This window comes from Ornithorhynchus anatinus, chromosome 6 (assembly GCF_004115215.2).
Source record: "Ornithorhynchus anatinus isolate Pmale09 chromosome 6, mOrnAna1.pri.v4, whole genome shotgun sequence".
NCBI classification, from domain to species: domain Eukaryota; kingdom Metazoa; phylum Chordata; class Mammalia; order Monotremata; family Ornithorhynchidae; genus Ornithorhynchus; species Ornithorhynchus anatinus.
The window spans coordinates 2,438,327-2,451,882 of NC_041733.1; the positions used below are offsets into that span (position 1 = coordinate 2,438,327).

General features: G+C 50.1%; 1 protein-coding gene across 1 annotated transcript in view; it reads right to left on the minus strand.

Annotated features, from left to right (window-relative positions):
• Positions 1-13,556, minus strand: part of CHM (CHM Rab escort protein) — a 110,006-nt gene that overhangs the window by 62,424 nt on the left and 34,026 nt on the right. Inside the window, 3 exon segments of the mRNA XM_029067881.1 lie at positions 1,667-1,783; positions 6,265-6,297; positions 6,300-6,603. Coding sequence (XP_028923714.1) covers positions 1,667-1,783; positions 6,265-6,297; positions 6,300-6,603 — 454 coding nt within the window.

Below are 13,556 nucleotides of genomic sequence, written 5' to 3' on the forward strand. Positions count from 1 at the left end.
ACGGCTATTAGAGTTTCACCTATTAGAATGTCTTGGCCTTCTGCGGACTTTCCCGCATATTTAGTTCAATGCACCCGATACCCAGTCGGGGGTCAAAAACAGTCCCTATTACCGATCGATCGGTAGTATATGGTGAGTTAATAATAATGTTGGTATTTGTTAAGCGCTTACTATGTGCCGAGCACTGTTCTAAGCGCTGGAGTTCTGACTGTGTGCAGAGCACCATGCTAAGCACTTGAGAGAGTATGCTGGAATTAGTTGACGGGATTCTTGTCCTCGAGTAGCTTAAGGTCACTACGGTTTGAATGCCACACGTTCTTCAATCTGATAGTTAAATGGCCCTCCCGCCTTCAAAAAATGACCGGGATGGTATTTGTAAGCGCTTACTATGTGCCGAGCACTGTTCTAAGCGCTGGGGTAGACACGGGGGAATCAGGCTGTCCCACGTGGGGCTCACGGTCTTCATCCCCATTTTACAGATGAGGGAACTGAGGCACCGAGAAGTTAAGCGACTCGCCCACAGTCACACAGCTGACAAGTGGCCGAACCGGGATGCGAACCCATGACCTCTGACTCCATAGCCCATGCTCTTTCCACTGAGCCCCGCTGCTTCTCCATCCGACTGGGATGAGGAATATCCGCTGGAATTCTCAAGTCGTTCAGTCAGTTGATCACATTTAGTGAGCGCTTAGTATGTGCGGAGCAGCGTGGCTCAGTGGAAAGAGCAGGGGCTTTGGAGTCAGAGGTCATGGGTTCGAATCCCTGCTCGACCACATGTCAGCTGTGTGACTTTGGGCGAGTCGCTTAACTTCTCGGTGCCTCAGTTCCCTCATCTGTAAAATGGGGATTAAGACCGTGCGCCCCACGTGGGACAACCTGATTCCCCTGTGTCTACCCCAGCGCTTAGAACAGTGCTCGGCACATAGTAAGCGCTTAACAAATCCCAACATTATTATTATTGACCTTATTATTAAGCGCTTAGAACTAAGCCAGCACTCCCGGTTAATTTCCAACACTGACTACCTTATAAAAGTTACCCCATCAGGCTGGTTTTAATAAAAATAAAAATTATTATTGTATTTAAGCGCTTACTATGTGCCAGGCACTGTACTAAGCGCCGGGGTGGACACAAGCAAATCGGGTTGGACACAGTCCCTTGCCTCACGGGGGGCTCAGTCTCAACCCCCGTTTTACGTATGAGATAAGTGAGGCCCAGAGAAGTGAAAGTGACTTGCCAAGGTCACACAGCAGATAAGGGGCAGAGCCGGGATTAGAACCCATGACCTCCTGACTCCCAGGGCCACGCTCTATCCACTTTACACACTTTCCGAAAGAATGCTCTGGGGAATAGGGGAGGCTTCCTGGGAAAATAGCGCCCGTCGGGATGGCACGCTATTAGCGCTGGAAGACGCCGGCAGGGCCAAGTACCCAGGGCTGGTCAAGGCACGGCGGGTATTACAGTGCGCGTTCCTTAACGTGGGATTCGTCCGGGATTTTCCTTAGTGCCCGCGACTAGGAGAACTCAGCGTACTTGAAAAACAACAGGCCAAAGTAGCAACACTGACCTCTGTCAGCCACAAAATCCCTCATGCTTACAACTCTAGATCATTCCTAAGAATCCATTCCGATTTTGTTCTGTGATGAGGAGACTCGATCATTACAGTACCTGTTCTACTCTTCCGTCTCGAAAGGTCAAAATCCTGGTGACGTTTTTAAACTCGGCATATCGACTGACGTTTGATTTGATGAGAAGATCAATTAACGGTCCTCGAGAATAAAGCAACTGTATAAACAAAACAGAAACGTGTTTTAGGGGAGGGGTGTCCAGGGGACACCGGACCGACGACGGAAAAATGGCAAACCAATGCAGTCGGAGTGGACTTGTCTTTCTACGGCCTAATGGGACTGATTTTTGACATTGGGATAAACCTCCATCTTTGACATTCTCCAAAGGGAACAGGTGACTGGTAATACTCATCAACAGATTACAAGGTGAAGGCTTGTCGGGCTGAAAAGAGACAACGTGGTGACGAAGAAAATGCCGATCGTTATTAAGGCAAACAAAATGCAATGTTTTCATACGGTGCTGAGCCAGACGCGCTTGGTGAAATTCCCCAATATTTTACACGGGGTGGACGAGCTGAGGGTAGAAAGTGAGGAGGATGGACATTGCCATTTCTCCAGAGCCTGGATTTAGTCTCTCGGCGCCAGCTCCGCTCAACCCCATTTGGATTCAGTGCTCTTCGACACGTGCTAAATTTCCACTCATTCATTCATTCATTCAATAGTATTTATTGAGCGCTTACTACGTGCAGACACTGTACTAAGCGCTTGCAATGTACAAATCGGTAACAGATACAGTCCCTGCCCTCCGACGGGCTTAGGGTCTGATCGGGGGAGACGGACAGACAAGAACAACAGCAATAAACAGGATCAAGGATCAATAGGAACACTCAGTGTTCGGCCTAACGGGGAGCCTCCGTTTTTGTCATTCTATAAAATACAGAGGTTTCGAGATCAAAAAACGAGGAAATAAGATACACTTTGCCGGTTTTAAAGGAAAAAAAGGAGCACTTCAAAAACGGAATTCTAGCCAACAGACCGAACATCAGAGGGGTCACTTGGGACCTTCGGTAAATCAATGTCAGCTAAGTGAACTTTTACGAACTCTAATATCAGTCCAGCATCGGGCAGAACCAACCAAATCGGCACTGCCCTTTCGGACACAGTTAACCTAGCTTACTGTCTCGTGCTCTCTTCTTAGAGGGTCGATTTTCTAGAGAACAAAGGTAGATGCTTCAGAACTATCTGTGGTTAAATGATGAAGACCTACATCAGAATCAGTACTTGGCTGCCAGAGTGCACAACCAAACAGAATGCAAGCCAAAAAAGCTCAAAACACACATACGCCAAACAGGGCTACTCAAAGAAATATGGACACACCATGGCACAGAACACAATTTATCTGGTATATCTTAACTGGATTGAACAAACTCACCGCTGACTGGCAAATGGAAAACGCCCACCCAACCCTCGACTGTGAATTTATCCTTCCCTGTACCTGTACTGTGGTCACAGACTGCTGCAGGAAACAAGGACCGGTAATTTGGGTGAGGCGAGAAACGAAGAAGATATCATTAAACAAATGACTGGAACGGCTGATTTCCCAGAGTTTCCTCTCCTGAAATCCTCCAGAGAACGGGAGAGTATAAGCCACCCAAGTTTGGGAATGAGTGCTGAGCTGTTTGATTTGGAAAAGCTTCATTTGTGCATTGCTTGAGCAGGAGAAACTAGTGAGGGAGATTCGCCAGCGGGTAAGACACGGTAGGGAAGGGGCATTCTCCCCCTTCGGACCGTCAACGACGAATCTCTCTAACTTGTGAGTGAATCATTAAATCGCCAAACGCGTATCTGGGTAACTGCCCAGTAAGAAACAGAAGCAAAATCCCAAATAAAGACCAAACCAGAGAGGGTGCAATTAGTCGGCCATCACAACCCTACCGTCCTGAATGGCATCAGTTATTTCCTGAAAAGGACTGGCTATCTGCCTCGTGGGCAGATGCCAAGGAGGTTCCTGCTTCTGAGGTTCCTGCTTCTGTGTCATCCTCACATTAATATGGCACCACCGTGTATATACTAATGCTAATAATAATAACTATGGTATTTGTTAAGTGCTTACTAAGTGCCAAGCACTGTTCTTGTTGGTTCTGTTGTTGGTTCTGCCCAATGCTGGACTGATATTAGAGTTCGTAAAAGTTCACTTAACTGACATTGATTTACCGAAGGTCCCAGTGACCCCTCTGACGTTGGGTCTGTTGGCTAGAATTCCGTTTTTGAAGTGCTCCTTTTTCTCCTTTAAAAACTGGCAAAGTTTATCTTATTTCCTCGTTCTTTGATCCCGAAACTTCTATATTTTATAGAATGACAAAAACAGAGGCTCCCCGTTATGCCGAACAGGGTAATCAGATTGTCCCACGTGGGGTTCACAGTCTTACTCCCCATTTTACAGATGAGGTAACGGAGGCACAGAGAAGTTAAGTGGCTTGCCCAAATTCACCCCAGCAGACAAGTGGCAGAGCCGGGATTAGAACCCATGTCCTCTGGCTCCCAAGCCCGTGCTCTTCCACTAAGCCAGGCTGCTTCTGGACTCACTGATTCAGGGACAGTGGAAAACTTCCAGACCGGCTGATTTAGATAAAACAACGGAAGCAGTCTCTACTCAGTAACAAACCTCTGGTCTTGATGGGCTGGCTCAAGAATTTTTATTCAAGTCTGAAGACCCCTTAAAATGAACCTCGATTAGCCTCAAAATCTAACTTTTGATCGTCATCTTTTACCGTCGCTCAAACGGCCCACGGTACTGCTCATTCGACTGGACGATCGCTTTGCCCCCTCAGAGGGTCTATTACCGACCACTGGATCACTTCTTGTTTTCTACACAACTCGGAGTCGAAAATGAAGAGCCTACTACTAGTTTCGACAGAGACGAAGGGGAGACTGGGTCGATCGCCTGTGAACTACCAAGTTTGAGAGGAAGCAGTCGACAGTGTTACCTCGATGGAGTTGGGGCTGCGCGTCCGTCTTGCACTCGCTCCCCATCGTCTCCCCAACCTCCCGGACTTGGTCGAAGGCGATGGCTTGGGCGTCAAATTCAACTTCTGTCCACCCGCCGGCCCCACAACCGCCAATCTGAGGAGATTCTTGTGGCTTCCCCTTGCCACACCTTCTGATCCTGTGGTGTATTTTTTTAATGGTATTTATTAAGTGTTTAGTATGTGCCAGTCGCATTGATTGAACACTTCTGCGTGCAGAGCACTGTACTAAGCGCTTGGGAGACCACCACATTAAACTGACACATTCCCTGCCCACAGCGAGCTTACGGTCTCAGGCGCCGTCTAAGCGCCGGGGTGGATACGAGCTAATCGGGGTGGGCGCATTCCGTGGCCCAATGGGGCTCACCGTCTTAATTACCGTCTTAATCGCCTTCCAGAGGAGGCAATGAGGACCAGAGAATAATAATAATAATAATGTTGGTATCTGTTAAGCGCTCACTATGTGCAGAGCGCTGTTCCTAAGCGCTGGGGGAGATACAGGATCATCAGGTTGTCCCACGTGAAGGCTCACAGTTAATCCCCATTTTACAGATGAGGTAACTGAGGCACCGAGAAGTGAAGTGACTTGGCCCACGGTCCACACAGTTGACAAGTGGCAGCGCTGGATTCGAACCCCACGACCTCCGGGCAAGCCCGGGCTCTTTCCACTGAGCCACGCTGCTTAGTGAAATGACCTTGCCCCAGGTCACACAGCAGACAAGTGGCGGGGCCGGGATCAGAACCCAGGGCCTCTGACTTCCAGGCCCACGCCCCTTCTACTAGGTCATGCTGCTTCTCTAGCCACAGTGCTTTGTGGCGCCTGGCGCATTTATTCCTGTTTTTGCCTCCTGTTGTTTTTCAGTCTGCCTTTTTTATCGTTTAACCTTCCTTATTTGATCGCTACCAGGCCTCCCTCCCTCAATCTTCAAATGAGAGCCCCTTCGAGGGCCAGGAGCCGTGTCTAATTCACATCCAATCATTCTTTTTCCTAAAGCCAGTCCGGCGCTCTGCACACGGTAGGTGCCTATGAATACTGTTACCGGCCTACATTACTTAACCCCACGGTAGCTTTACGACGAAATGAAAGATTTCCCAAACCAGAGCCGTAACCTAGCCTTCGCTGCCACCGGGTGCTTAGAACGGTGCTCTGAACATAACGAGCACTCAATCAATACCCCCGACGGACTGATCAAAATTTCCAGCCGCCTTATTTTCAGAAGAGAGCAGGGTCGGAAAACGAATCCCACAGATGATGATAATAATGATGATGGTGGTATTTGTTAAGCGCTAACTACGTGCAAAGCGCCGCTCTAAGCGCTGGGGGGACAGAGGGCGATCCGACCGTCCCACGGGGGGCTCACAGTTTTAATCCCCATTTTACCGGATGAGGTATCTGAGGCCCAGAGAAGTGAAGCGACTTTCCCCCAAAGTCCCACAGCTGGCGAGTGGCAGAGCCGGGAGTCGAACCCGTGACCTCCGGCTCCGAAGCCCGGGCTCTTTCCGCTGAGCCACGCTGCCCTCCCCAGAGCACAGAACGCTCATCCTACACAGGTGAGAACCCCAACCTGCGACCCGAGAGGCCCAGACCGGCCGTTTGCTCCGAGGGCTCCGGGCTCGGCTGCCCCGGGGGCGATGACAGGGCGACTCTCCCCTTCGAGGACGGACACCTAACCTTGGACACTAGGTCGATTGTTAAACCGCCTCCCTTTCCCTCACGATCTGGGAGTAGGTGATGGGGCTACTCCTGGGCCGTCGGGTCCGGTTTTCCTCGGGGGGCGCGTCTCCCGAAGGGGCGGGCCGGGCGGGCGCCGCCTCGCCGGAGCATCCGTCCTCCGGCGGCCTCTCCTCGACGCGGCTCTCCTCGGCCGCCTCCCGGCTCTCCGTCTCGGGTGAGGGGCCCTCCTCCGGTGGGGACGGAGGGCCCTGAGCGGCGGCAGAGTTTAGGGGGGCGCCGTAGGCGGGGTTCTTCTGCAGGGCCCCCGCTTCTTCCACCTCCTCCTCTGGATCTTGGCTGCACAAAGGGCGACGGAGAGATTACTGACGACGGGCAGCCGGCCCGTAACCCTCTATACTTTTAAGTCGTCGTATGAGGGACTAATTTATATTTATATTAACGTTCTGTCACCCCCTCTAGACCGTAAACTCGTTGTGGGCAGGCAATGCACCTGTTTACTGTCACACTGTACTCTCCCAGGCGCTCAGAACGGTGCTCTGCAAACGGGAAGTACTCAATAAATACGACGACGGGTGAATCTGTAAGGTACGCGGTGGCAAGTGGCCTCGCTAATGACGGTGATAATAGTAATAATAATGACTATGGTATTTGTTAAGTGCTTACTATGGGCCAGGCACTGTAGTAAGTGCCGGGGTGGGTAGAAGTAAATCGGGTTGGACGCAGTCCCTGTCCCACTTGGGGCTCACGGTCTCGACCCCCATTTTACACAGGAGGGAGCTGAGGCCCAGAGAAGTGAAGTGACTTGCCCGAGGTCGCACAGCTGACAAGTGGCGGAGCCAGGATTAGAACCCACGCCCTTCTCTCAGGCCCGTGTCCCATCCACTACTCGTCTGCTACGTGACCTCGGGCACACGTTCATTTAATTCTCTGGGCCTCGGTTATCTCGTCTGTAAAAATGGGGATTAAAAGTGTGAGCCCTGCATGGGATAACTTGATTACGAGAAGCAGCGTGGCGCAGTGGAAAGAGCACGGGCTTGGGAGTCAGAGGTCATGAGTTCGAATCCCGGCTCGGCCACTTGTCAGCTGTGTGACTGTGGGCAAGTCACTTAACTTCTCTGTGCCTCAGTTCCCTCATCTGTAAAATGGCGATGAAGACTGTGAGCCCCACGTGGGACAACCCGATTCCCCTGTGTCTACCCCAGCGCTTAGAACAGTGCTCTGCACATAGTAAGCGCTTAACAAATACCAACATTATTATTATTACCCTCCATCTACCCCAGCGCTTGGAACGGTGCTTGGCATATAGTAAGTGCTTAACGAATTCCATAATAATAGTTATCATTAGGTCACGCTGCTCTAGGCGCCGGGGTAGATAGGAGATCGTCAGGTCAGACTCAATCCCCGTCCCACACGGGGCTCGTAGTCGACGGAGGAGGGAAAACAGGTATTTACTCCGCATTTTACAAAGCGGGAGACTGAGGCCCGGAGAAGTTGAGTGACCCGCCCCCCCCCCTCGCAACCGCCTCCACAACTCAACTACCGTTAGAATTACTACCGTTGGGGTTTTTGATGGAAACCTGAGCCACCTCTCGTTGAGCTTCCGACACTGGAAGAGCGGACATCCTCGGAAGCGGCGTGGCCTGGCGGAAAGAGCGGGTCAATTCGCTCAATTCGCTTCTCTGTGCCTCAGTTTCCTCATCTGTGAGCCCCGTGTGGGGCAGAGGCAGCGTCCAACCTGATTACCTTATATCTAATACGGGGCTTGGAACGTGGGAAGCACTTAACCAATACCACCGTTAACCGGCCCACACCGGCCGCGGTCAGTCTTTTTCTTTCGAAAGAAAATCCAGAATGATACATTTCAAATTACCGAAATTCTGGGGCAAAAACCAGAAAAAGGTAATGAAGACGAAAACTAAGTTAAAGCGACAACAGAAAAACATATGTCTGCCATAAGTCTTCATTCATATTCCCAATACTGAAGGCATCCGTTTTCCATTTCAAATGGAATACTGGATCTTCCCTGGCCGACGTACCATCAAAATTAATATTCCACCGCCCTAGTTTTAAATTACGGGAGACCCCAGCTCTTGCCACTTTTGCCCTCGTCGCTATCTCGCTTCAACGATACGATAAAAATCCCGAGCGAATCGTTCAAATTCAACCTTTGCGCAGACGAGGTTTTCCACCGATTCACTAAAAGGCGAAACCTTGAGTAAATCCTGAATATTATCGCGCCCCGTTCATCGACTGACGGCAGTAACAAAGGAACACCTCCCAGCGAATGTGTCCTATTAATGCCTTGGATCATCTACCCTTCTAGATAGGTCAAATGAAAAATTGCCGACCAGCTGGTTAATTTATTCAGCACAGGTGTTCGCTATTTATTTTTCAGCCATTTCCCTTTTACTTTCAACGCAGCTTGTTGCGGGGACTGTATTCTTTTTCTCTGACGGATGCGCTTTGTTCTAAGGCCATTCATTTTACATTTGCACAGAATAGCATATACCGCCGCACAGCTGCCCGTTCTTTCCGAACCGCGTTTGACGGTTACCCCGGAGAGGTTACCGGAGGTCCGCTGACCCTCCCTCGCAAAGGAGAGAGGGTCCGGGACATATCGACCGAGAGATCGTGTGGTCCAAGCGCTCTCGCCCCAAGGGACCCTATTCGCATACGCACGGCGGCGCAACGGAGACGCGCTCCGAGAGTGATAACGATAATAATAACGATGTTGGTATTTGTTAAGCCTTACTCTGTGCAGAGCACTGTTCTAAGCGCTGGGGAGATCCAGGGTCATCAGGTTGTCCCCACCGGGGCTCACAGTTAATCCCATCTCACAGATGAGGTAAACTCAGGCACGGAGAAGTGAAGTGACTTGCCTAAGGTCACACAGCTGACAAGCGGCAGAGCCGGGATCGAACCCATTGACCTCCGACTCCCAAGCCCGGGCTCTTTCCACTGAGCCACGCTGCTTCCCTAGGAGTGATCCTTGCTGTCCGTCGGCCAATCGATAATATTTAGTGAGTGCCTTTGGTAAGCAGAGCATGGAGTCAACTGCCTTGGGGAGGGTCCTTTGCAGAAGCCCGGGCTTGAGTCAGAGGTCACGGTGTCGAATCCCGCCTCCGCCACTTGGCAGCTGTGTGACTTGGGAAGTCATGTCACTTCTCTGGGCCTCGGTTACCCCATCTGTAAATGGGGATGAAGACTGGGAGCCTCACCTGGGACAACCTGATGACCCCGTACCTACCGCAGCGCTTAGAACGGTGCGCTCTGCACATAGTATGCGCTTAAATACCAACATTATTACTTGAAGGAAACTGGGGGAGGAAGGGAAGGAAAGGGCGACAGAGAGAGAATCGACCTCTCCCTCACGTTCTGAAAAGGCTAACAATAATAATCACGGTATTTGTTACGCGCTTACTTTGTGCCAGGCACTGTACTGAGCGCCGGGGGGGGGGGGTTACAAGCTAGTCATTCATTCATTCAATCATATATACTGAGCGCTTACTATGTGCCGAGCACTGTACTAAGCGCTTAGAATGTACAATGCGGCAACAGATAGAGACAATCCCTGATCAACAGCGGGCTCAGAGTCTAAACGGGGGAGACGGACAACAAGACAAAATAAGCAGTCAGGCGTCAATACCATCAAGATAAACAGAATCATAGATATTTACACATCATTAATAAAACAGAGTAATAATATATACAAATACGCACAAGTGCTGTGGGGAGGGGAAGAGGGAAGAGCAGGGGAGTAAAGGGAATGGAGAGAGAAGGAGCGGGCTCAGTGTGGGAAGGCCTCCTGGAGGAGGTGGGCTCTCAGCAGGGCTTGGAAGAGGGGAAGAGAGTTAGTCTGGCGGATGTGGGAGGGAGGGCGTCCCAGGTCGGTGGTAGCACGTGGGCCAGGGGTCGACGGCGGGACGGGCGAGACCGGGTCAGTCCCTGTCCAATGTGGGGTTCACGGTCTTAATCCCCATTTTCCAGATGAGGTAACTGAGGCCCAGAGAAGGGAAGCGACTTGCCCGAAGGCGCACGGCAGACAAGTGGCCGAGCCGGGATTGGAACCCGTGACCTCCTGTTAGAACCCACGACCTCGTGACTCCCAGGCCCGAGCTCTATCCATTAGGCCATGCTGCTCAGCCATGACGACAAAAACCGAAATGCAGCACACACACGAAAACTGCCCCTAAGCATTAGAGGCCGCCATTGAAAATGGCCACTTCTAAGATTATGAGCCCTATAGGAACCTGATTTGATTGTAACTAGACCAGCGCTTAGTACAGTGCCTGGCACATAGTATTTGTTGCCAGATTGTACTTTCCAAGCGCTTAGTACAGTGCTCTGGACACAGTAAGCGTTCAATAAATACGACAATGAAGGAAGTGGTTAATAAATACCAAAAAAATAAAAAAGAATGACTTTTGGCAGTTGTAAATGCACCCAGTGGCTCATAATCACCAGCAGAAAAATTTGAGACACACATCCGGTTTTCCTTGAACGCAGAACCCCGCGTTACGGAGGACCTACGAACACCGCACTGAGCGCTTGGGAGAATGCTGCACAGTAAGCTGACGCGCGCGACCTGGTGGGAAGAGCACAGGCCGAGGTACAAGCAGCATGGGGAAGTGGATAGAGCCTGGGCCTGGGCGTCAGGAGGTCACGGGTTCTAATCCCGGCTCTGCCGCTAGTGTGCTGGGTGGCCATGGGCAAGTCACTTCACTTCTCTCTCATCTGGAAAATGGGGACTAAGACTGTGAGCCCCTCGTGGGACAGAGACTGTGTCCAATCTGGCTAGCTTGCATTCACCCTAGCGCTTAGTACGGTGCCTGGCACGTGGTAAGTGCTTAACAAATGCCATAATTATTATTATTCTATCCTGGCTATGTCATTTGTCTGCCTGGTGACCTTGGGCAAGTCACTTGGCTTCTCCTTGCCTCAGACGCCTCTTCGGTAAAACGGAGATTAATTCGGCTCCCTCCTACTTAGGCTGTAAGCATCATACGGGACAGGTTCTGCGTCCAGTCTGCTTAACTTGTATCTAGCCCAGCGCTTACAACAGCACTTAACAAGTATCAAAATGATCATTATTATGACTGTAATCCATACAGAATGGAATAAAAAAATGAATGGTGGTATCTGTTAAGTGCTTACCACGTGCAAAGCGCTGTTCTAAGCGCTGGGGGATACATGGTGATCGGGTTGTCCCACGTGAGGCTCACAGTTTTAATCCCCATTTTACAGATGAGGTAACTGAGGCCCAGAGAAGTGAAGTGACTTGCCCAAAGTCACCCAGCTGGCAAGCGGCGGAGCCGGGATCAGAACCCACGACTTCTGACTCCCCAGCCCGGGCTCTTTCCACTGAGCCACGCTGCTTCTCAAATGCCAGCCTGCGACAGCTTATCATTCAGTACATGATTCAGGAGAAGCCGTGTGGCGCAATGGCTGGAGCACACGGCTGGGAGTCACTTCGCTTCTCTGGACCTCTGTTACCTCATCTGTAAAATGGGATTAAGAGTGTGAGCCCTGTGTGGGACAGGGACTGTATCCAAACTAACAAATCCACCCCAGCGCTTAGAACAGTGGTTGGAACATAATACGTGCTGAACATGAACCACAATAATAATTATTATTAAATCCACGGTACGCCAGCACCTGAAATACCTGCAAAGTGCAATTCCCCATCACCGCCCTCGACCAAGGCGACGAAGCGGTGATCCTGAAGCCCGAAACCACGGAAAGGCAGGCTGGGCCCATGGGGGGGTCACGCTGACTCCAATGTTGCCATGATGTGGGGGATTCATTCATTCATTCAATAGTATTTATTGAGCGCTTACTATGTGCAGAGCACTGTACTAAGCGCTTGGAATGAACAAGTCGGCAACAGATAGAGACGGTCCCTGCCCTCTGACGGGCTTACGGTCTGATCGGGGGAGACGGACAGACGAGAACGATGGCAATAAAATGGATGCTTATTGGCTCCACCCACTTGCTGTGTGATAGCCCCCAAATTAATAACAATAATGTTGGTATTTGTTAAGCACTTACTATGTGCAGAGCACTGTTCTAAGTGCTGGGGGAGATACAGGGTCATCAGGTTGTCCCACGTGAGGCTAAACTCATTGTGGGCAGGGAATGTGTCTGTTTATTGTTACCGCGTACTCTCCCATTTGCTCAGTATAGTGCTCTGCAAACAGAAAGCACTCAAAAAGCTCAAAACATTTCCTTCTTAAATGCTTAAGGAAAATAAAAATCTAGACTTCGTAATACTGACAGAGTAATCGACTTCCACTTTCCCCACCTTTCTTCGGGCTTATTAAAAAGGCAAACTGGTTCTAAAATACTAAAAGCCCAATGTTCGTAAAGAGCTTACGTTTCCACAGAAACCACTGCGACGCTAGAACTTGAGAGGGCAGGACTGCAAACGATTTAGGCCCTTGAGCGAAACGGTATTTGGCTTACGATAACCCGTGTCTTCCCCTCTTTATTGCTGACCTCCTTCCACAAAGGTGAAGGGAAGAAGAGCCTTTCATTCACCAAAGATACTCAGCAGGTTTTCATCAATCCTTTCGGGAGTAAAATCCGACAGCAAAACACAACACAACGAGAAAACCAACACACCCTAGAGCAGCTCGACCACTTCATCCGAATACCAGTTTCAGTCACTCAACCTCCCCGTCCCCATCACCTCCAACCCCTCCCTCTGCTTGATGCCCCTCCCCGCCCCATAGCACTTGTGTGTGCAGATATATTTATATATACATATATATACATGTATACGATCGTACTTTCCAAGCACTTACTACAGTGTTCTGCACACAGTAAGCGCTCAATAAATACGACTGAATGACTGAATATAAGGACTAAGTGCCTGGGAGAGGCAGTAGAGAGGGAAAATAGGGGGGGGAAATGAGCATTTAGTCCAGGAAGCCTTCTTGGAGGAAATAATAATAATATATTTGTTCAGAGCTTACTATGTTCCAAGTACAGTACTAAGCACTGGTGTAAATATAAGATCAACAGGTCAGAACCCCTCAATCGTAGTTATTGAGCACTTACTGTGTACGGAGCACTAGCTGTGTGACTGTGGGCAAGTCACTTAACTTCTCTGGGCCTAAGTTCCCTCATTTGTAAAATGGGGATTAACCGTGAGCCTCACGTGGGACAACTCGATCACCCTGTATCTACCTCAGCGCTTAGAACGGTGCTCTGCGCATAGTAAGCGCTTAACAAATACCAGCATTATTATTATTGCTCAGCGCCTGGTAGAGTCCAATACAACAATATCA